Source organism: Leopardus geoffroyi, chromosome B3 (genome assembly GCF_018350155.1).
Source record: "Leopardus geoffroyi isolate Oge1 chromosome B3, O.geoffroyi_Oge1_pat1.0, whole genome shotgun sequence".
Lineage (NCBI taxonomy): Eukaryota > Metazoa > Chordata > Mammalia > Carnivora > Felidae > Leopardus > Leopardus geoffroyi.
In genome coordinates, this window is record NC_059337.1 from 71653183 (window position 1) to 71677742 (window position 24560).

The following is a 24560-nucleotide window of genomic DNA, read 5'->3' on the forward strand; positions in this document are numbered from 1 at the left end:
CCAATCACAGAGGCAGTCCCCAGAGACAATTTGAAAACCCCTGCCTGAATGACAAAGCAAAAGATCCTCCTGAAGAGACTTGTTTGCATCCAGAGACGGTTTGCATAGTGTTTTCACAATCTCCAGAGTGTTTTAAAAACTATTATCTCATGATGGCACTTTTAGCTAAGGAAGAGAAGAGAATCAACATTGTAACCCTCCGGGTTTTACTCACTCAGGCTGCAGGAACTGACAGAGGTAGTGCTGCTTTGGATACGGTCTTATCTAGGGCTAAATTGTCAGGTTCGCAAAATCTGTCTGTTCTTATGGGAATGTGGTTTTTGGCTGGGTTGCAAATAGGGAGCAAGGAGTGGAGGACAGGGATAGGCTTCATAAGTTAAGTTATGTGCAAATTATGACTGACACAAATATTCCAAGTGTTCAAATTAAGTCATGACACAATTCTATAATGTAAAAAGCAAAATAGCCATGTCGGTCCATATAAAGGCCAAAGGTCTTGATGTTCCAGAAATGACAGGAAAGGGTTAAAGGAAGTACATGTGGAGAATATTAAAAAATGACTTGATCTGAAATTCATGACAAAATAAGGCTGCTATAAACCTCAGGATAGTGGGTGTAACTTAGGAGTCGGACAATTGACCAAATGAAACTGTCTGATTTTCCTAGGCTGGAGACGTTTCCTGCCTTGGACGTCTGGGTCTGTCTCAATGTCCAAATAGCCTTACTTCAAAGTGTTTGTGGGAGCAGAGAGAATTGGGTGAGTGTGTTTATTCAGTGCTGGTGGGAGGAATGGAAGGAGGTTGGGCTTGGGAATTAAGTCTGGGTTTAAGAGCACGTGGACCAGCAGGGGCTAACCATTTCTCTACAGACGAGCATCCAGGGCACTTTTCAGGAAGAAGGAAACCCTGGGAGGGAAGAACCTGGGGAACAGGAGAACGCAAAAATCTTTGAGGCTACTTAGGTGTGGAGGTAAGTCACAGTGGTGTTGAGTGCCCTAGGGAACAACATGGGAAGTTCTTTTACTTTAAAATTTTTTTTTTAAATATTGACATATTTTTTACTTTAAAGTTACAACAATATTACAAAGAACTCCTGAATGCTCTCTATTCAGATACATAATTTTAAAAGCTTTCCCCCTGGGGCACCTGGTTAGCTCAGTCAGTTAAGCATCAGATTCTTGATTTCTGTTCAGGTCATTATCTCACAGTTCATAAGTTCCAGCTGCAAGTCAGGCTCTGTGCTGACAGAATGGAGTCTGTTTGAGATTCTCTCTCTCCCTTTCTCTCTGCCCCTCCCTCACTCTCCCTATCTCTCTCTCAAAATAAATAAATAAACTTTAAAAATAAATAAAATAAACAAAAACTTGCCCCCTATATTAAAAAAAAATCATTTTCTTTCTTTCTCTGTAAAGGCATGTATATATATACATATAACCTATATTTTGAACCATTTGAGGGTAAGTTGCAAACATTGTACCCCTTTATTTCTTAATATTTCAGATTTCATTTTTAAGAAGATATTCTTTTAAATAATCATAGTATACTATTTCAACTTCAGTATATCAAAGATTGATAGAACACTCCTATCTATTCCACAGACTATATTCTAATTTTATCAATTGTCTCAATGCTCTTTACAGCAATTTTCTTTTCTAGTAGGGAAGGTCTCTCTCTCTCTCTTTAAGTTTATTTATTTGTTTTGAGAGACAGAGATAGTGTGAGTGGGGGAGGGGCAGACAAAGAGGGAGAGAGAGAATCCCAAGCAGGCTATGTGCTGCCAGTGCAGAGCCTGACATGGGGCTTAAACTCATGAAACCGCAAGGTCATGACCTGAGCCAAAACCAAGAGCCAGATGCTTAACCGATTGGGCCACCCGGGCGCCCCAGGAAGATCTCTCTTTGACTGGGGGATGAAATTGGCCTAGCAGGACAAAAATACATGTTCCTACTCTCAGCACTCATTGGGATCTTTATTAGTTGGGGAACCTCAGAAGATCAGTTGTTTGGTTGTTTTGGGGTTTTTTTGTTTGTTTCATTCTTACTCCATTTCCTCTCTGAGAGTACAAAACTAATCAGCAGGAAATATCCAAGTGCTAAAGAATATATATAAGAATATATATATAAGAATATTATATATAAAGAATATTATATATAAAGAATATTATATATAAAGAATATTATATATAAAGAATATTATATATAAAGAATATTATATATAAAGAATATTATATATGAAGAATATTATATATAAAGAATATTATATATAAAGAATATTATATATAAAGAATATTATATATATATATATATATATATATATATATATAGGCAGGAGGGGCAGAGAGAGAGAGGGAGACACAGAATCTGAAGCAGGCTCCAGGCTCTGAGCTGTCAGCACAGAGTCCGAGCCAGGGTTCAAACCCACAAGCCGTGAGATCATGACCTGAGTTGAAGTTGGATGCTCAACCGACTGAACCACCCAGGTGCCCCAAGAGGTCTTTAGTAGTAGAAAGTTTCTGGCATGACATCATGTGGTTTTAACAGGGTCCTGGGATGCGAAATTGGGCATAGCCTCCCTGCCAACACCCCACCTGTCCCTACCACACAGTCTAAGCTTAGGAGTAAGAATGGACCATGGTACTTCTTCTATTTCTTTTTATCTTTTGAGGGGAGGGGTGGGTAGAAAGGAGAGTAATAGATGCTTGAAGGAGCAAAAATTGACTTGGGGTAAAAATAGAGAGATCGTCTCCTATGACAATTCTAGTCCTTTACTGAGAATAAGGCTTTCTCTAGGAATTTCTCTCAAGGAAAGTGTGACACTGTACTTATTTGTCTTCTCAAGCATTCTCTTGGGTTATTTGGAACTAATTTCTGTTTAAGAGTCACTGGATGTCAACTTTCCCCACTGACTTCCCATATGTGAACCAATTTTAGGGCTGCTTCTCCCCACCATCTTCCTGTTCTGCAGGATAAGCTGTGGCTTATCACACAGCAACAGGAATGTTGTGGGGAGTGACCAGAGAAATGGGAAAAGAACAAGCAAGAATCTCTCCCTTGAGGGGATTGGGTAGTGCGGAGAAAGGAGAGGAGACCCCAAAGACCAAGTTGTCAGGGTTTAGGGAGTCTGGGGTCCCCGATGGAGCCAAGTTTCATCTCAAAGCCAGTCCTTCTGTTTCCCTTCTCCCTCCAGGAAAGATGAAGCTGACTCTGGTACAGATCTTCTTTATGATGTTGCTGCTGTTACTGGGCCTGGGGGTGGGTCTGGGGTTGGGACTTCAGATGGCTGCCGCAGTCCTCGAGGATAGTGATGAGTCCCTCAGTGAGTTTTTGTCTAGCGACTCAGAGGACAAGACCAAAGCCACTAAAGGAGAGGGCATCCGAACTACAGAAACCATGCTGCTTAGCAACAAAGGAATAGTGCAACCTGGCTGGCCAGAAGAGACAATCCTTGGTGAAGACGAAGTTGGAGGGAACAAGATGCTCAGAGCTGAAGCTCCCTTGCAGAGCAACAAAGACTATCTCAGGTTTGACCTGATGGCCAGGGAATGCAATGCCCTGATGGCACACAAGGTGAAGGAACACAACCACACATGCATAGCCCAGTACACATTCATCCACGAGGATCTAGATACAGTCAGAGCTGTCTGTAATAATCCTGTTGTTGCCTGTGAACTCAAGGGAGGCAAATGCCACAAAAGCTCCCGTCCTTTTGATTTGACATTCTGCAAGTTATCTAAACCAGGCCAAGTCACTCCTCACTGTAATTACCTCACTTTCATTTTTGAAAAGTTTATTATTATATCCTGTAATGACATGAAGGTCCAGGTGATGTCTGGACAATGAAGCAACTTCCCTTCTTCTTCCCCTTCCCCTTCTCCTCTTTCCCTTCCTTCCCACTTCTTTCTCATACCCTTTTCCTCCTGTTAGGTATTCTGCAAAAAAGGTTCTGGGAAGAGAGGCTGACCTATTCCTTACCACTGTCCCCTGAAAACACAATTCTTCATTGTCCTAGGTTTCACCCACCCTGCATCTTTTTTTGCTGGGGTTACAGTTGGCAAAATAGGGTAATGATATATGGTCTCTCCAGGTCCTCCATCACTCCTGCCCTGGAAAGGGATCAGTGAAGAGATTCTCTAGTATCTTCTGTGATCCTTGCCACCAGTCTGTTCCCTGGTATGTTTGTCTTTGGATATGGACTACAGGAGCTCACTGTAGTCCCATGTCCTTCCCTGTGATCCATGAGCCTCTAGGACAATCACGTGAGCCCCTTGGGCTTTCCACACAGCACCCCTGCACTGCAGAAGCAAATCAGTGACTGTATCTAGGGCTGTAGTACTGCATCTGGTGAACCATGTGGATAAGTTTTTCTTGAGTTACCCAAAATAGAAGTTTCAGGTAAAGAATTGTGGACCTGTATACATGATTTAATTAGCCTTTAATTAATTTGAGTATACAATATATGACCCTATGAAGTCATAAGCATCTTTGTAGAAGCAACTATATTATAAGTTTCTCCTATATTCTTCTTTGGCACATTTATTGATTATCTGCTTGTTGATTATCTGGGACCTTTTCAGGAGTTATAAAAATTGTATGAAACATAGAATCATTCAAGAGAAGCAAGTTTTCTGATCCCTGTCAAACACTATGCAGTCAATAAAAACTTCTGAGTAGCCTGATTCACATTTCAGAGGGCTCAATGTGTTCTTTTCTCTTCCAGACAAGCAGGAAGGAAGCTATCCTTCTATGTGGACACTCTACTAGATGCTGTCACGTACTTGGTTTTACATAATCCCTATAAAGAGGGACAGTAGATAAGCTCCACTTTACAGATGAGAAGTAACAGGCTCAGAGAGGCCAATTTCACCTTGACCAAGATCACCCCACTTATAAATGGTTGATCTATAATTCAAATGGGGTGTTCCTGCCCTTCCCTTCATTTGCTGCTTCCCGATTTGCAGCACCCTTCAGTTTGCTCTCCTGGACCCCAAAGGGTGACATTCAACTCACTAGAGGTTAGGGCCTGGATTCTGGATTCTTTGTCTTGTGATAAGTACGTATGTACTATATACTATAGGAAAATGAGAGAGAGAGAGAGAGAGAGAGAGAGAGAGAGAGAGAGAGAGGATGTTCAGGAGGGAATCTCTAGGTTTTGAGTCCTTCTCTCAGAACATGAACACAGAGCCAGACTGTGACTTTAGAGGCCCAACATCCTGGTTGATTATGGACTCTACCCAAAATACTTAAAAAAAAAAAAAAAAAAAAAAAAACAGAGAGAGATAGAGAGAGAGACCTGGGGCACCTGAGTGGCTCAGTTGGTTGAGCATCCTACTCTTGATTTTTGCTTAGGTCATGTTCCCAGAGTCATGGGTTTGAGCCCCATGTCAGACTCTGCACTGAACATGGAGCCTGATTAGAATTCTCCCTCTCTCTCACTCTCTACCTCTTCCCCTCTTCCCTGCTTGTGTACTCTCTCTCCATCTCAAGAAAGAAAGAAAGAAAGAAAGAGAGAAAGAAAAAAAGAAACCCAACTAAAACATAGTACATTTATATGAAAGTTCAACAAAGTTTGGATTTTTACCAAAATTACTACACAAATCCTTTTGAAAAAAATATAAATACATTTTTTTCAAAATCAATCTCCTTGCTCTCACTAATATTCTCTTTTTCTTTTTGGCCCCTATTTTGCTAGTGATCTTACTCTGCCTGTTGGGTAACATAGCAACGAACATAATAAGCTGCTGGAAGGGAGGGACTAAGGCCAAAAAAATCACTTTATGATCTGCAAGGCACTGAAACATCATCTTCAGAACACCCTGTACAAGTTTCTCTCAACCTTGGCTGTTCATTAGAATCTCCTTGTTAAAAATACAACGCATATAATCCCAATAAGTATAATTCCAGGGATATCGATTCAATTAGTCTGAGTTTGGGTCTGCACACCAAGTGGAATCCAAGCATTTTGAGGCTTCTGTTACAATTCCTCTTACAGCAGTTTTTCTGTGAATTGGTTTCAAAGACTGTTAATAGACATGTGAAAATGATTTGGGAGATGCTGGGTGAAACAGAGTTAAGTTTGTTTTATGCAGATCTCACAACCTTTACTATTAGCGTGGCTGTGAATCTCTAATAGGCAGAGTTCAGATCATATTCAGTATTGCTAAATCGATTTTACCATGAAATCCACCCTTCCCTTAATCATTTAATAACATCTTCTAGAACTTATGTTTCTAGTTGGGAAAAGTTGTCCTAGAATTTTCTAAGCTTTTCTCCTGGCTTTGTTCATTTAATATAGCTATCACTGGGCCTACCTTAAAGACTAACAACTAGATAAGATTATAAAGTAATCTGTGTTTAGACTATACCGTCAATCTCATGTGATATGCTGCTGTAGGATAAAGGAGCCAGTTCTTGAGAATCATATAATCATGGCATGAAATTGAAGCTCTGCCAGTTAAAAGCAGTTGTGATCATGGATAATAGTTCTTAGGTCTCAGAACTTCAGTCCCTTATTTGTAAAATGAGATAATAGTACCTAATTCATAGGGTAGCTATGAGAATTATATGAGGTTAAATGGCCCATAATAGGGTTCAGTAAGTGGCAGCTGCATTTGGTGGTGATGTTGCTGGGCTCGGTGCTCATTGAGCACCTAACCATTTCTTTAAAAAAATTTTTAATGTTTATTTTTGAGAGAGACAGAGGAGCATGAGCAGGGGGAGGGGCAGAGAGAGGGAGACACAGAATCTGAAGCAGGCTCCAAGCTGTTAGCCCAGAGTCCAACACAGGCTCAAACTCAAGAACCACAAGATCATGACCTGAGCCGAACGCTTGATCAACTGAGCCACCCAGGTGCCCCAAGCACCTAAGCATTTTGACAGGCTCCATCTGGAAGCAGTACTATAATACAAAATGCAATACTATTGGCACGTCTTACAATTTTGGGCATGTTGGCTACTATGTGGGTATGTGGGGTCCTGTAAAACTCCTCAAATTCCATCCCTTGGATATCCACAAAATTTATATACTTGGGGCTAGTGCAGTCCTTAGAACTCAGCAAACAGGGCCTCTGCCCTGGGCCCAACCCCTCAGAACTACCCTACACTTTTGGAGTGCCTTTCACATAGGAAGTCCTCCTGTTGTGTCTGGTACTGACTGGGGCCAACAGTACCATCTAGATCAGGTGCTCCGAGCTTGAACTGGGACCTTTGTAGGCTTGAGTCCCATTTATCCCCTTGAGGGTGCTGCTCCCCTATCCCATGTGTAGGGCCAACCAGCTGCCCCTCCAAGAGTTCTGAGACTTGCACATACACAGTCATCCTAGAGGCCTAAAGCCAAGCCCTGGTTCTAGGAGGGTGGCCTGGAAAGTGGATCACTCGCTCTGGCTGGCATGGTATTTCTTTTGTGGGATCACATGAAAGTGGGTCACCAGAATGGTGCTCACATATGAATTTGGCTTAAAACACATCCCAGACACAGTATGAATTTAGCATTCTGAGTCACCAGTGGTCACTACTGACTCTTGGAGTTGATGCATTGTGGGAGGCTTTTACCCATTCATGTTCTTACTGCTCTGCTACTTCTAGCCTATAACACTTGAGGGGGACAGGGATAGCAGCACCTGTTCCTTGCCCTGTGAGCCCCCCACTGCTGGCACCCAGGGTGGTTACTCCACTGTTTGCAAGCTCCACACCATGTGGAGATAGGGAATAGCTACTCCTGTCTCCTGTAAGGGCTTTGAGGCCATTGCTTTGTAGGACCCATGGGGTACTTCTAATCAATGTCTTCTCTCACCTCTGATCGATAGGTGATGATGTACTCTCTTGGGTTGGTCTTGATAAAGATAAATAATTGTCGTTCCTTATGTAAACAGTACTGCTCTTCTTACTCTGCCCATGGGCCCCTTGCCTATCCTCCTTGCTGGTGGCTATGTGCAGAAGGCAGGAGTGTAGTGTTGTTAGTTATACAAGAGGTCACATCCTAGGAATGCAGTGATTATGACCCACAGAGTTCAAGAGAAGATATGGTTGGAAGATATATTGTTTTATGTTTATATTATAAAATTACCAATGACAAATTCCATATGACCAGAAAATGAATTATCATTCTCATTTTCCTGCATACTCTGGGTGCCATGGTCTGAATATGTGTCACTCCTAAATTCACAAAATGTAATCCTAATGCCGAATGTGATAGTATTAGAAGGTAGGCCCTATCGGGGCACCTGGTTGACTTGGTTAAGCATCAACTTTGGCTCAGGTCATGATCTTGCAGTTTGTGGGTTTGAGCCCCACATCAAGCTCTCCACTGTCAGTGCAGAGACCACTTGGGATCTCCTGTTTCTCTCTCTCTCTCTACCCCTCTGCATTCATGTGTGCTCATGCTCTTTCTCTCTCAAAAGTGAATAAACATTAAAAAAATATATTAAAACAAAAAAAGAAGGTAGGGTCTATCCCGGGGGATTAGGTCATGGAGCACTTATGAATGGGATTAGTGCTGTTATAAAAGAGATCCCCCAGAGCTCTCTAGACCCTTCTGCCATGTGAGGATACTATGAGAAGTATACAACCCAGAAGAAGGCCCTAACGGACCATGCTGGCACTCTGACCTTGGACTTTCAGCATCCAGCACTGTAAGAAATAAATTTCTGTTGCTTGTAAGACACCTTATCTGTAGTACTTGTTATAGCAGCCTGAATGGACTAAGTCATTGGGTAAGACTTGCATTTGTGGTTATTGACAACAATATAAGGTAACAAAATAAACTTCCAGAGAAAGTCATTAGAAGCTGGTGCTTACAGGCAGCTCAGTGGATGATACAGTGTCATGAATCATGATATAGCCAGCACTAAATAAACAGCATTAGGAAACTGCAGAGGCAGGAAGATCTCCATTGTTTAAATTCAGGCAAGTTTTGAAAGGTCATGAAATTTTACTTCCTTTTTCTTATGGTGGGAGATGTAAAATTATCCAAGAACAATAACATTTGTCAGTAAAGAACACAAAAAAATGGTTCCTAGGTCTAGCAGGAAGATATGGTGCCCAGATACCACAAAGAATCTGCATGTGCACTGATTGGACAATAAACATATGTATAATCTTTTCTCTACCTATAATTCTACATCTTCAGCAATAAATCACTATACTTCTGACATGGAGACTCTTCCTCAGCTCCCTCGAGTGCTCAGTCTTGGCAGGAAGAGTAAAATGAGCTGGCCCTCTTCAACCCTTCTCCTTCCCAAGGTGATAAAGTTATAACATCTGGCAGAGACTCATTCTTGGTGGGATGTGAAGGGAGTCCAAGGGACAGACTTATCATTATGTTCAGCAATCCTTTGCTTTAGCATGTAATTTGCTGATGCTCTTGCCTCTGTACCCTGCACCCTACCCATAGGTCCACCATTTCTTCTTCATGTGTGCAGACTTGACTTCCGTTAGTTTCCAGGAAGTGACTCAAATCAGAGATGCCGCCTCTAAGAGCAACTGGGCTGTCTCTTTATTAGACTTATGACTCAAAGACCAAGTAAAATATGGATTAAGGGGAAGAATAAAAGAGACGAGGAATATGGTGGAAATAAGGCTAAGCAGAAGGCATGATGAGGGAAATTGTGAGAGCTCATAGGGCATGATAGCTCTTCACCTATTTGTACAGGATACAGGATTTTAGGAGGCAATGGGTGCCCCACTGTTTGAAAGTGTCAGATCTCCATCACTGATGTGAGACTAGTGTCTGGAATTATACCCTTAGGAACTTATTGTGCATTCCTATATATAAGGATATAAAATTTTTAGCTTCAAAGAATGAGTGGGATTTTCAGTACCTTTGTAAGATGACAAAAAAAGCAACAAGAAAACAGTACTTACTATGAATTCTTTTTTAAAAGATATATTGTTTTTTTTAATGTTTATTTACTTTTGAGAGGGGGGAAGGGGCAGAGAGAGAGGGACAGAGGAAAAATGGGCTCCACGTCAATAACAACGAGCTCAATGTGGGGCTCAAACTCGTGTCCGAAGTCGGACACTCAATTGGACACTCAATGGACCAGGTGCCTCTACTTTATGAACTCTTTTACAAGGGTTCAGCAGTGTGCTGGTTACTGGTTATGCATTCTTTTTTTTTAATAAAAGCAAAAAACTAAAACCAGTTATTGTGTCTGCCATTATAGCATATCCACAAATGAGACCCATAGGGAAAAATTGTGAAAGGAAGAGGGGAGATGATGTGAATTGATCCTGTACGTGGCACTGCTCTGGAAAGCTAGTCTGTCTAAGGACCAACATATGTCAAACAACTCCATTAGGAGACTGGGATTACAAGAATGTATTTCCAAAGCAAAGGAAAGGGATTCCAAAGGGTCAGATGATAAAGACAGATATCCTTTGCCCCAGCTGCTGAGTGTTACCTGCCACGAATTCCCAGTTGCACCCTTCTCTGGAGAATCACCTCCAAAGAGGGCAAGGGTGAGGGGGGCTTCCTCATTGGTGATGCCTAAGAGTTATGTCCTTCCACCAGGGTAGCTCATAGCCAATGACTGATTGATACAGATGAACAAGAACCTGGACCTCTTGCCTTAATTTTATGTCAGTTATGTTCCAGAGCTCTCCATGGGGTCAGGTTTGAGGCTGGACTTTAGCTAAAATCACATCTTTGTTCAACTTCTTCTTCTGCCCTATCCTGCTTCAGTTATTTCCTTACAGGTATCTCCTGAGAGTATGCTCTCAATGAATTACTAACTCAAGAATTTCCATCATAGGATCTGCTTTTTGGCCACCTGGCCTAATACTTTTGCAAAGAGCAAGCCTTGAAAGAAGCTGATTCTTTAGGACCTACGTATTCTAGGAAAGAATAATGAACTCATTTTACTTGAAAGTCTCTAAGGAGCTGAAGGCCAAGGGCCCAGGTTGAAGATTACTTCAGGCAAACAAGCAGGCAGGGTAGACTCTAGAATGCCAGTGTGGCATCATGGTTAGTTAGGCACAGAGAATATGGAACTTCACAGCCTGTGTTCAAATCCAAGTTCAAACATTTACTATCCGATCTTGGGCAAGTAACCTCTCTGGTTCTTGTTTATCAGCAAGTGAGGAATATCTTCAGCAGAACTAACAATACCTCATACATTTTTAGGTGCTCAATGTATATGTATTAAATTGAACTCATAGTTTTTTGCATGGCCCATTCTCAAACATTGCCTGATATGTCCTGATCCTCCTTTTATAACTAGTCAATACCACTTAAGAGAAAGATGGTCTAGATCTCCTGACCCTTAAATCAACAGTGTTACCACTATACCATGTTTCCAATTTTCTTAATCTGGGGATAGTCAGCCACTTGTCATCAATATCTGAGACTTTCCAGATATGCCTTGATAAGAGCTTCATGGTTTCTAGTCATTGTGGTGATTTAATGTCTACATATTCACTGACCTTAATTCCCCTGTCCTGAAGTATGGGCTGAACTTAGTGATTTATTTATTTTTAATGTTTATTTATTTTTGAGAGAAAGAGAGAGAGGGAGAGAGAAAGAGAGAGAGGGGGGCAAGGCTGAGAGAGAGAGGGAGACACAGAATCTGAAGCAGGCTCCAAGTTGTCATCACTGAGCCCGATGCGGGGCTTGAACTCACGAACTGTGAGATTATGACCTGGAGCCAAAGTCGGACCCTTAACCAACTGAGCCACCTAGGCACCCCAGTGATTCATTTCTAGTTGATCGAATGTGACACCTTGTGATCAAAGCGATAGCATACTACTTCTAAGAGAAGCTGAAAAAATAAAAAATAAAAACCAAGGCTTCCTCCTTATTCTTGCTCTTGAATCACTTGTTCTGGGGTAAGCTAGCTGCCATGTCATGAGGACACTCAAACAGCCCTTGTGGTGAGGAACTGAGGTCTCCTGGTAATATTAGTAAGGAACAAGGCTTCTTCCAAAAGCCAGGTGAATGAGCTCTCTTGGAAGTGGATTCTCCAGCCCCAACAAAGCTTCTCGATGACTGTAACCCAGGCTAAAATCTTGATGGCAACTTCATGAGAAACCCTGAACCAGAAACACCCAGCTAACCTGCTTTCAAATTCCTGACTCTTAGAAACTGTGACATAAGAAATATTTGTTGCGTTAAGCTGCTAAGTTTTAGGGTAATTTGTTACACAGCAATAAGTGATGAATACAGTTAGGAAATGAAAGATTTCCGTTCTGGAATGGCTCATTGTGGTGTTTTACATTTCTCTATTTATGATCATTATTTTCTTTTCTTTATCTGGGACCTAAAGAATGATTATACTCCCTCAACTTCATGACTAATAATTGACCTACCAACTTAGTTAAAAACCACAGGTTATCTATCACTTCCAGGACATTTATGAACTTTTGAAATGCATCTGTATATCAAGATGTCTCCAGAAATGTTAAAGATTATTATTTATTTGGACTATATAAGTTCTTCACAAAGGAAAAAAATGACAATATCCAATGACGTCCTGGCCTGTAAGAATGTAAACTGATACATAGTTCCAGAGGGTAATTGTACTTCCTTTTTCTTGTGGTGGGAGATGTGAAATTATCCAAGAATCATGTGCAGTAAAAGCTCCTAAATTTTTTTTCATACTCTTTGACCCATGGACTCTACTTTTCATAATTTATCCTAAGGACTTAATTTGGCAAGTGCATAAAATTATATGAACAAGGATGCAGTATGGTTTATAATAGTAAAAAGTGGAAAATCCTAAATGTCCAATAACAGGGATCATTTAAATAAGTAATAGTAATGCCACAGTAAAATACTACTTAGCACCTTAAAGTGATAATAAACACCTACATTTATTAACATGGAAGAATGAAGATAAGTTCAATGAAAAAAAGTTTATAGTGTGTTTATTAAGATTCCACTATATGTGTATATATATATATATATATATATATATATATATATATATATGTGTGTGTGTGTGTTTATATATATGTGTTTGTTTATATATGTGTGTTTATTAAGATTCCACTATATATATATATATATATATATATATATATATATATATGTAAAAAATCTTGGAAAGACATATGTCAAAATATCATCAGTGGTTAACTTTCAGTGATGAGATTTAGGTAAATTTTAATTGATCGATTATTTTTTTTGTTTGTATATCTGTATTTTCTACTTTTTCTTATAGCGATTTAATGAATCAAGAAAAAAGGTAATAAAATTCATCATAGATAATTAGAAAAATACAGAACAAAGGAAAGTCATAGTCAAATGTACTTATACTATTCAAAGTTAATCACTCAATGTTTTGGGACAGATACTTTTATCTTTTGTATGTGCAAATACACATACAAACATATATATCTTTAAAAGCATGATTGAAATGAAATATTATTGCAGTTTTCTATTATATTTTAAAAATATTTTTGAGGTGTCTGAAATAATACCAAACTCAGAGAGAAGTTTCAAGTACAGTACAAAGAATGTTTTTTCCTAAACCATTTGCTCCTTCACCCCTGAATACATTAGTGTATCTTTCCTACAAACAAGGATATTTGCTTACATAACCGCAACGCAACTGTCCATGCCAGGACATTAACACTAATATTATGCTACCATCTAGTTCAGACTCTATTCACATTTTTTTCTTAATTTAAGTTTTAGTTAATTAACATACAGTGCAATATTGGTGTCAGGAGTAGAATTCAGTGATTCATCACTTACATACAACAGCCAGTGCTCATCACAAGTGCCCTCCTTAATACCCATCACCCATTTAGCCCACCTCCTACACACCTACCTCACTCCATCAACGCTCAGTTTGTTCTCTATTTTTAAGAGTATCTTGTGGTTTGTTTCTCTCTCTTCTCTTTCCCCCCTTTCCATATGTTCATCTGTTTTCTTTCTTAAATTCCATATATGAGTGAAGTCATACGGCATTTGTCTTTCTTTCACTTAGCATAGTACACTCTAGCTCCATCCACGTAGTTGCAAATGGCAAGATTTCATTCTTGATGGCTGAGTAATATTCCATTATATAAATACCACATCTTCTTTATTCATTCATCAGTTGATGGACATTTGGGCTCTCTCCATAGTTTCGCTATGGTTGATAATGAGACTCTATTCCAATTTTACCATTTGTCTCAAAAACGTCCTTTTTTAGCAAAAATAATCTAATTCAGAATCGTGTATTTCTTTTAGCTGTCATGTCTCTTTATTCTCCTTGGCTCTGATCTAGATCTTCAGGCTTTCTTTGATTCATTACTGACTCCTTGGAAGCTTATTTCGTACCTATTTTTTTTTCCTAAGTAGGCGTCTCCCCTAGCGTGGAGCCCAACATGGGGTTGGGGTTCAAACTCACAACGGTGAGATGAAGACCTGAACTGAGATCAAGAGTTAGATGCTTAACCAGCTGAACCACCCAAGTGCCCCAGCCAGCTGTTTTGTAGAATGTCCCTCACTGTGGGTTTGTCCTGATTAGAATCAGATTGTACATAGAAGTGATGTGTGTTCTTCCCACTGCAATCAGTGAAGTGATGTTTACTTTATTCACTTGATTAAGGCAGAATTTGCCAGGTTTCTCTACTAAAGTTACCATTATTTTTCTCTTGTAACTAACAATAAGTAATAAATATTTTGTGGTGATGTACTTTGAAACTGGAAGTATTTAATTCCTTTTCACATTTAAAATTATTTATTTATTTATTTATATCAATAGGAACTCATGGTTTCTTGTTTTGTTCAAGGAGTTATATAATCGGTCCCCAAACTGGTCAGTGAAATCCTTTAAATCTGGCTTCTGGATACTGTTGCCATGCCCCCATTATTCTTTAGGCACTTCCTTGCTTTGAGAAACAACATAATGGTCCAAGCTCATCTTATATTTCCCTTTTCCTTGAACCAGCCATTTCTCCAAAGACACCTGGTTGTTTCAGTGGAGAACAGTGTTTTGTATTTATGGTTGTTCGGGTGAGAGAGCTCCAAGAGAGCTCCAACACTGACAGAGCTTGGGAATATAGCAAAAAGATCCAATTATACACACACACACACACACACACACACACACACACACACACACACGTATTTTATTTGTTTACACTAAAAACCATGAGTTCATACCAATACCTCCAATTCCAGTCTAACCTAAGAGCTCATATTAGTTTTCTCCCCTTCCATATTTATATCTCCATTTCCATAGTTATAACACCCCTTTTCCTTATTTTCTTTAATATATTGACTTATTTGATCAATCTCCATGTATGCAACCAATCTTCCATTGCTGCCACTGTCCCCCTTCCATATGGATGCTCTTTGCCTACTCTGATTCTGACACTCTGTGCGAGGCTGCCTCCTGCCATGGATGCTCCCCATCTCAGTTTCCAAACCCCACACCAGGTCACCCTCTGAGTGGTCACCTCCTCTAGCTACTCAAGCTCTAACTCTCCATGCTTCATCCCCCCCTCATACCTCACCCCAACTCCATCTCACCCCCTATATGAATGCTCCATTCACCTGTTTCAGGCTCTGACTTCCTATTCTCCATGCCAGCCCAACCCTCCTTGTGGATGCCTACCTTGCTCTACTGCATCTAATGGCTTCAGGACAAAATTGTATACGAAGGGAAGAAAGGGGAAATAAAGGGAGGAAAGCAAAGAGAAAGGAAGGGAAGTGAAAATAAGCAAATGAAAGGGAAGAAGTGTATTTTTTGAAAGTTAAAATTATGCATTAGCATTTTATAAATAAAAAAATTACTAGCTGTATATTATTTTATTAATGAAATATGATTTATTTAACTCTTTCCCTACTTCTGGACATTGAAGTGACTTCCAATGATAAATAATTTGCACTGATGCTTTTCCTTAAAACAAATTCTTCTGAGTGTAATTATTAGGTCAGAGTATAAATAATCTTAAAGTTATAGGTACTTTTAGGTTTTCACACATTCCCTTTTAGTAAAGTTGTACTTATAACCCCATTACCAGTATACAGACTGGATCTGTGCCCTCTATATCCTTTGCATAATTTGGTATTATCTTTTATTTTAATCTCTGACAGTTTTATAGGCAAAATATAACTTCTCATTATTACATAACTTTGCATACCTTTTACTGAACAGGCCATTTCTCTCTCTCTCTCTGTCTGTCTTTTGAATGGGCCATTTCTAAACAAATTCTTAATGATTCAGTGTCTCCTCTCCCCTGAGACTCTCTCCACTTCCTGACACAAAGCTTCATGAATCTGATTTTCACACACACACTCTTTTATACCCTGTAAACACAAATTTAAAACTCTTTAAATCTGAGTGGATTATTCATGATGGCTGCACTGTATCTTCGGTCATGCCCTCCGCACGTTGAATTTGGAATCATTTAGGAAGATATCCAGAGAAGATATGGTTCAGGAATTTCTCCTGGAGGAAATTTTCCTCGAGGGAAATTATATCATAGTGCTCAGTTTGTGTAAGCACCATGAATGTCTCCTTATTCACCCATGTTTAGTCTTGCCACACACCCTTCTGTGGGTAATGTCAGCATCAGTGTTTACTGTTCCTAAGATTATCTATACCAGCCTGGACAGGCTGCTCCCACACCCAGGCTTCTCCTCACTGCCTCTTCTCTTAGAATCTATTTGTTTTGCCCAGATTAGTCACCTCAACCACTTTTGAAGTGACTTTTTTAATGTTAATCCTAGGATGGAAAAAGATTTAGTTAAAATCCCAAGACTAGATTTAAAAAAAAAAAAAAGACAAGCCATTTGTAAAATCGGAACTTTTCCCCTTGAAAGCCCCTGTTTAATGGTGACTCATGTTTTTTATTCTGAACAGGCAGCATCACATTCAGAAATAAGCAAATATCCTCACTGGGATCACTGCAATTCCCCACTTGCATAGTTCTGTAATTCTTCACAGCTGTGGTCACTTCAATCCATCTTGTGGAATCCTGGACTTGGCATTTCCCTAAGCACGGGTGTTGTTAGGACACAGACTTGGCAGAAGACGAATCTTATCTCTGCTCATGCTTTTTTTTTTTTTTTTTTTTAATTGTGGTAAACCATATGTAAACATAAAAATTGCCATTTTAGGGGCGCCTGGGTGGCGCAGTCGGTTAAGCGTCCGACTTCAGCCAGGTCACGATCTCGCAGCCCGTGAGTTCGAGCCCCGCGTCAGGCTCTGGGCTGATGGCTCAGAGCCTGGAGCCTGTTTCCAATTCTGTGTCTCCCTCTCTCTCTGCCCCTCCCCCGTTCATGCTCTGTCTCTCTCTGTCCCAAAAATAAATAAACGTTGAAAAAAAAATTAAAAAAAAATTGCCATTTTAAAGTATACAGTTCAGTGGCATTAACTACATTCACAATGCTGTGAAACCATCACTACCATCTATTTCCAAAACTTTTTCATCATCCTAAACAAAAACTCTGTCACTCAGGTCGCATCTTGTATTTATCAAAGGAACACACACACAGAGTTAAAAGCTACAGTCTCTTTCCTTACCACTTTCTGACTCCAGTCCAAGTCCTAAGAGGCACCATTTCCAGCTCTGGGTAATTTGCTTAACCTTATCTTTTGATCCAGACACTGATTCTTTTGTTCCCCATGACATTTCTATATTTATTTTACAAGTGTTTATCCTCTTTCTATTGTTACTTTTTCATAGCAATTTGTTTTTGTTTTATGAAAGCAATAGCTCCTCTGATAACTCAGAATCCACTAACTTGAGGTCTAATTATTATTATGATTTTATCCCATAGTTCCTGCCTCGTGATGTTTGCTTTTACTTCATGTTTTTTTTTTTAACTGCAATTTTAAAGAGATATGGAAACCATTCAATATGTGAAGAAAGTTGACTTTGCAAACAAATAGGACTAATTTTGTAGCCCTTGGAAAAGTAAATTTCTCTTTAAAATAAAGGGAGCTCAGGGGTGCCTAGGTAGCTCAGGCAGTTAAGTGTCTGACTCTTGGTTTTGACTCAGGTCATGATCTCATGATTCGTGAGTTCCAACCCTACATCGGGCTCCATGCGGACAATGCAGAGCCTACTTGGATTATATGTACATATATATTAATATATGTATATAAGTATATACATATGTGTGCAGATGTGTGTGTGTGTGTGCATGTCTGTGCAATACAAGGGAAATGGTAGATGCTGAATTTATGGTGAGTCTAATTTTTTTTTATGTGTTCACTTCTCAAAAATAACCCCACAGCATCTACAATGTGTATGAGGTGTGCCAGCAGATGGCACCAGTGCACAAGTCTCATGATTGGAACTATAAAAACAGGTCCCAAGATTTCTTTAAAAATTTGAGTACATGGGCACTTATTTTACTGAATAAGATTAACCAATAAGTTAATCATAATTTTATCTGGATGACAGAATTATCTGTGAAGATTAACCAATAAGTTAATCATAATTCTCTCTGGATGATAGAACATGGTTAATTGTTTCAATAGTATCTTAGTCTTCAACAATTAATATGCATTACTCAAGAGATTAAAATCAAAATGATATACCTCTGTAAAACAGTTCGGTTTCAAAATCAGATGTTACAATACAGCTCTTAACATTTGGAAGGGAAAGAAACTAACATAAATGTACAAATTGCTGACTCATTAATTATTTCCTTGTCACTATTTTAAATTATTACTCCAAAGCTAATCTCATGAACAGACTCATCAGAATGTTCTTTTTCACCTAATTCTATTAAAAAAAAATTAAAGGCACTTCCATCTCCTCTGACTCCTATCTCCACATTTAAGGACTCTATAATTAAGTCTCTTTGATCTCTTTCAAAAAACGATAATATAAATCAACGATATAGAAAAGAATAAAAATAATACTAGAACACACACACTTCTATCAATACTTTTAAAATGTAAATGATTGGCCATATGTGGTTCAGATCTTTTTATTTTATTTTATTTTATTTTATTTTATTTTATTTTATTTTACTATTTTACTTTTAGAGAGAGAGTGTGAGTGGGGGAGAGGGGCAGAGGGAGAGAGAGAATCCCAAGCAGTCTCCACGCTCAGCATGGAGCTGGACTCAGGGATCCATCCCACTGAGCCTGGGATCATGACCTGAGCGGAAATCAAGAGTCTGACTCTCAACTGACTGAGCCACCCAGGCGCCCCTTACTATTTTTTAAAAGAATTAAGAGAATGCAGATGCAGCTAATGTTATTCCCCCATTGTTTTCTCTTCATTTTCCAGCAGTAACTACTCCAGAGACGTTAGTACTATTTTCCCTGTGGATATTTTTATGCTTTTACTAGCTTTGCATATACCACAAACTATATATATATATACATAAAGTATACCACTTTGTGTTTTTAAAATGTACATAACTTAATTCATGTTGTGCATATCCTTTTGCCACTTGCAATTAACAACCAACATTGTTACTGGGATTATCAACACTACTGTATGTAGATCCCATTTGTTGATTTTTGTTATTAGTGTATTCTATAAGTGTACTGGATTATGTATTTGTTCCTTTATAAATGGGCATTTAAGCTTCCAAATAGTAATTATATAAATAGCGCTTTAATGAACTTTCTTGTGCATCTTCCTTTGCCTGTATGTGTGTTTCTCTTGGGTATATACTTGGAAGAATTCCAAATTATAATATGTATACAATTATATCTCATTATCATAATAGTTTACATTTCCCACATTGCCAGTGGGATTGAACATCCCCTCACGTGCTTAATGACCATACATATTACTGCTTCTGCTACTCTGAGAATTGCTAGTTCATATCAGACTTAGAGAAAATTTGTAAAAATACTAAAAAAAAAAAAATCATAACTTTCTATACATCTTTAACCCCGTTTCCCTAATTGTTAACATTTCACATTTGATTTCAGAATTCTGTCTATAATCTTGGGGGCAACCATTTGAAAGTGAGTTTCAACATGATGCCTTTCTATAACATTGTTTTTTGTTGCTGCCAAAATTTTTAGTCTTACTGTATTTGTCATTTTACTGCTGTATAACAAATTACCGCAAATTTAGTGGCTTGAAACAATACCTATTTATTATTTCACAATTCAGTAGGTCTGAATTTTGGCTCAACTGGGTTCTACGCCCAGCATCTCACATTCCAGGAGTTTCAGCCAGAAGCTGAAACTAGTGAAAACATGTTGGAGTATTTCTTAAACATCAGTACAATTGTGTTTCTATCTTGCAACATACACTAAAAAAGATTTAATATGAATTAAAAATTTAAGACATTGAAAAATTACATTATAAAAGCAAAGCAGAAGATAAAGGAAAATGTATTTATAATGTTAAAGGATATGCAAATCATTAGTTGTAATTCACTGCATAAATTTTAAGACCTCTGGATGATGAAAGATACCATAAACAAATTTGTAAAAGAAACATCTAAACAGAAAAACTATTTGCAGCATACACTAGAAGGATTGATACCCATTGTATGTAAAGTGCTCCTAAGATCAATCAATAAATATAAACAACCCAGTAGAAAAATATGCAAAGTGTATGAATAGGGAATTCACAAAAGAAAAGAATAAACTGTCAGTAAACATTTGAGATATTTAACCTCACTAATAACCATAACCAAAAAACAGATTTTTTCTATCAGAATGGAATATGATATCTTTGATAGCAATGTTAGAAGGATTTAAATAGACTCTCTATAAGAGTATGCATTGACATTGCTTTTTTGGGAGAAAATATGTGAATATACATTAGGTTTAAAAATGTAATTTTTCGGGGCACCTGGGTGGCTCAGTCAGTTAAGCGTCTGACTAGCTCAGGTCATGATCTCACGGTTTGTATGTTCGAGCCCCACGTCGGGCTCTGTGCTGTCAGCTCAGAGCCTGGAGCCTACTTCCAATTCTGTGTCTCCCTTTCTCTCTGCCCCTCCCCTGCTCGTGCTCTGTCTCTCTCTGTCTCTCAAAAATAAATAAAAAGATTTTAAAAAAATAAATAAATAAAAATAAATAAAAATAAAAAAAATAAAAATGTAATTTTTCTTTGATCCAGAAACAAATGTAAGACCCATTAAAGTTGAAGTATAACACAGTTATAGAAAAGCATGTAAAATATGTGTACATTTTGGTGACAATCACAAATCAAATACTCACATAACCAGTAAAGTTTACTTCTAGGACTCTACCTCTTGGAAATATCTCCAAAGACAAAGAGGTTTATTTAAGGATGCTGACTGCCACATAGTTTATTGCTGTTTGAATTTTTTTTAATTCCAATTATCTTAACATTTAATTTTTTAAGCTGTCTCTGTCTAATCACAGCTCTGCTTTGGATAAGTAGGGGAATGAAATAGTAGATCTTAGGGCCTAGGAGTCAAGGGGAAGCTGTGTTTTCTCCCTTGAAGCCAAGGCAGTGCTGGAAGCAGAAGCACCAGTGTGGAGGCAAGCTTGCAACATCCTCTGACAGGACAGTCAGTGGACATGACCCCTGAACAGAGAGAAGGACCTGAAGGATCTGTGAGATTGCAAGAAGTCAGCAACCCCAGGAGATTCAGAAGTTCCCCAAAGACAGTAAAGGGAGATTACATGCCTGTCTGGGGAAATGAGCACTTCAAAGTCTTTAAAATGAGCTTTTGTATTGGAAGTGTAGCTTTATTTTATACTTATAGGCTATTGAAGCCTGGAAATTTAGCTTTCATGATTTTTATCATTACTATTTGAAATTGGAAGGAAATCAGTACCTGTTCCCATGTAGGGAGAACACCTGACCTCTGATACCTCCTGAATAATGAGGCAAATGAGGTCAGTGTGTGCATGGACTACACATATCAGAATGTTCCTAATTTCCTACATTATTTTTTTTAACCCATCAACTCTGTCCTTTGATCATGCCCAAGCTCTGCCCCAGGGGTTTCCCAAGGTCTCTGGTAAGGTCCAGAATCATCATTCTACTTGTCTTGGCCCTCAGCTAGAAACAGAAGTCCCAGGGCAGGCGCTAGGCCCTAGCATCATTAGGATTTTTCTGTATGCTTGGCACTGAGCAGCAACTGAGGGCATGCAGACAGTACAGACTGTTAAGGAGCAGGGCTGTGAGCATGGATGTGAGGTTTTTTGTTGCACTCAAGGCAGTTTTTCCACAATGCCTATTAAGAATTTTATTTTGGGAAGGACCAAGATGGGGGAACAGCATGGAAGGTTTTTTTGCATCTCTTGTCCCTGAAACACAGCCAGATCAACACTAAACCATCCTGCACACCTCGAAAACTGATCTTAGGATTAACACAACAGTCTGCACAACCTGAACCAGAGAACTCAGCAGGTACATGGAACGGAGAGGTGAACTGGGGGAGAGAAGCCACAGAGGGCAGGGACCTGTTTTTGCACGTGGAGAGAGGATGGAGCCGGCAGGGGGAGAGGGGGAGTATGGAAAGCATCCTGCCGCCTGAAAGCAGCTGGAGAGAAAAGAAAGAATACGCAAGGGACTGAACAAAAAAGGGATAAAGGAGAAAGGAAAGGATTTAAATTCCATTAAGACTTCATACACAGGGGCAGTGCAGAATCTAAAACTCCGCAGCTTGATACCTGGTGGTGCTCTTGTAAGAAGGGCGAATCTCCAGGAACAGAGTGAAGTTCGAAGTTCTTTGGGCCAAACAGGGAGAGGCAGTTCCCCTGCTGGAAGGATTCCCCATAGGCAAAGGCCCCAGTGGACCCCAGAGAACAACTACATTCACTGGTGCTGGAACAAGGACGTTAAGGGTGAAGCCTGCAGCCAGATGTGTGTTGTGATTTGCCATAATCCCTGAAATGCTGCTGCTACATGATCATGTGAACTTTTTCTGGAGCAGGCTGGCACCCAGCCTCAGTCTCTGGGCATCAGCATCAGCGCGGTCTCCAGAACGTTCCTAGGGGCAGGCTGGTCCCTGGCCTTGCTCAGTGAGACCCTCCCCCAGAAGGTCTGAGCAGGTCAAAGCCGCTGTCCCACAGAAGTAAGGGGGTCAGGAAATAGCCACATCTGAGATAAAACTCAGGAGGGAGGTGCCACCTGGCAACCTGACGGCTTCGTTACAGACAAAGCAGTGATGACTTGGTGACGGTGTAAAAGCAGGAGTGGACGGAGGCTGGAAGCAAAGGAGGGGTGCACGACTGCTGGTTGGGGAGAGTACAGAGTTCTGATACAAGAGACTGGGTAGCTGGGTGATGCCATTTTCACCCCTCCTGCGCATGCGTATACACACCTACAGGCACCACAACAATCCACCCCAGTAAGCTAAGCAGCGCCATCTATTGGAGAATGGAGCCATTACACTAAGCTCCGCCCAACTGGGCCAACCTCGCTCTTCAGGAACAACACACATCTCTCTGCACATTTAGTTTATGGACTATAAAGTGCCTCATAGTTTGACTTCTAGGGGAAACCAATGTAATTTCAATCATACTTCAGTCGGTTTGCTGGACCATCTATTCGATTTTTTTTTCTTTTCTTATTCTTGAATACAGAAAGAGAAAAAAATTATCTTTTTTTAATATTTCGATTAAAAATATTTTTCTTTGGGGCACCTGGGTGGCTCAGTCAGTTAAGCATCTGACTTCAGCTCAGGTCATGATCTCACAGTCTGCAAGTTCGAGCCCTATGTCAGGCTCTGTTCTGACAGCTCAGAGTTTAGAGCCTGCTTCAGATTCTGTGTCTCCCTCTCTCTCTGCCCCTCCCCTGCTCATGCTCTGTCTCTCTCTGTCTCAAAAATAAATAAAAACATTAAAAAAAATTTTTTTTAATATTTATCTTTAATTTTCTCCACTATATTTTTTACTTTTTTGTAAAATTTTAAATCTATTTTTTTACTTCCATCATTTCATTTTATTCCATTTCATTGTATTCATTTTTTCAAATTTTCAAATGCTTTCCTTTTTTGTCTTTTCTTATCTATCCCCTTTTTCTCTAATCTATCAACCTCCTTTCAACAACCACCGGAACACACCTAGGATCTAGCAAACTTATTTAATTTTTTGTGTTGTTTTAAATTTTTTAATTTTAATTTTTTTTACCTTATTAATTCCTTTTCTTTCTTCAAAATGACAAATGGAAGAAATTCACCCCAAAAGAACAACAGGAAGAAATGACAGCCAGGGACTTCATCAATGCAGATACAAGCAAGATGTCTGAACCAGAATTTGGAATCACAATAATAAGAATACCAGCTGGGTTGAAAACAGATTAGAATCCCTTTCTGTGGAGATAAAAGCTAGTCATGATGAAATAAAAAATGCTATAACTGAACTGCAATCTCTAATGATCGTCACAGCAGCAAGGATGGATGAGACAGAAAAGAGAATCAATGATATAGAGGACAAACTTATGGAAAACAATGAAGCAGAAAAAAAGACGTAGACTAAGGCAAAAAAGCATGATTTAAGAATTAGAGAAATCAGTGACTCATTAAAAAGGAACGACATCAGAATCATAGGGGTCCCAGAAGATGAAGAGAGAGAAGAGGGGGTAGAAGGGTTATGTGAGCAAATCATAGTGGAAAACTTTCCTACTTGGGGAAAGACACAGACATCAAAACCCAGGAAGCACAGACGACCCCCATTAGATTCAACAAAAACTAACCATCAACAAGTCATATCAAGTCAAATTC

The 24560-nt window shown here is 39.3% G+C and overlaps 1 protein-coding gene across 1 annotated transcript; it reads left to right on the forward strand.

Annotated features, from left to right (window-relative positions):
- Positions 1-761: 761 nt before the first annotated feature.
- Positions 762-4685, forward strand: RNASE10 (ribonuclease A family member 10 (inactive)). Its single transcript, XM_045450197.1, has 2 exons — positions 762-969; positions 3186-4685. Exon 2 carries the CDS (start codon positions 3191-3193, stop codon positions 3836-3838), a length of 648 nt encoding a protein of 215 aa, XP_045306153.1. The 5' UTR covers positions 762-969; positions 3186-3190; the 3' UTR covers positions 3839-4685.
- Positions 4686-24560: the final 19875 nt, after the last annotated feature.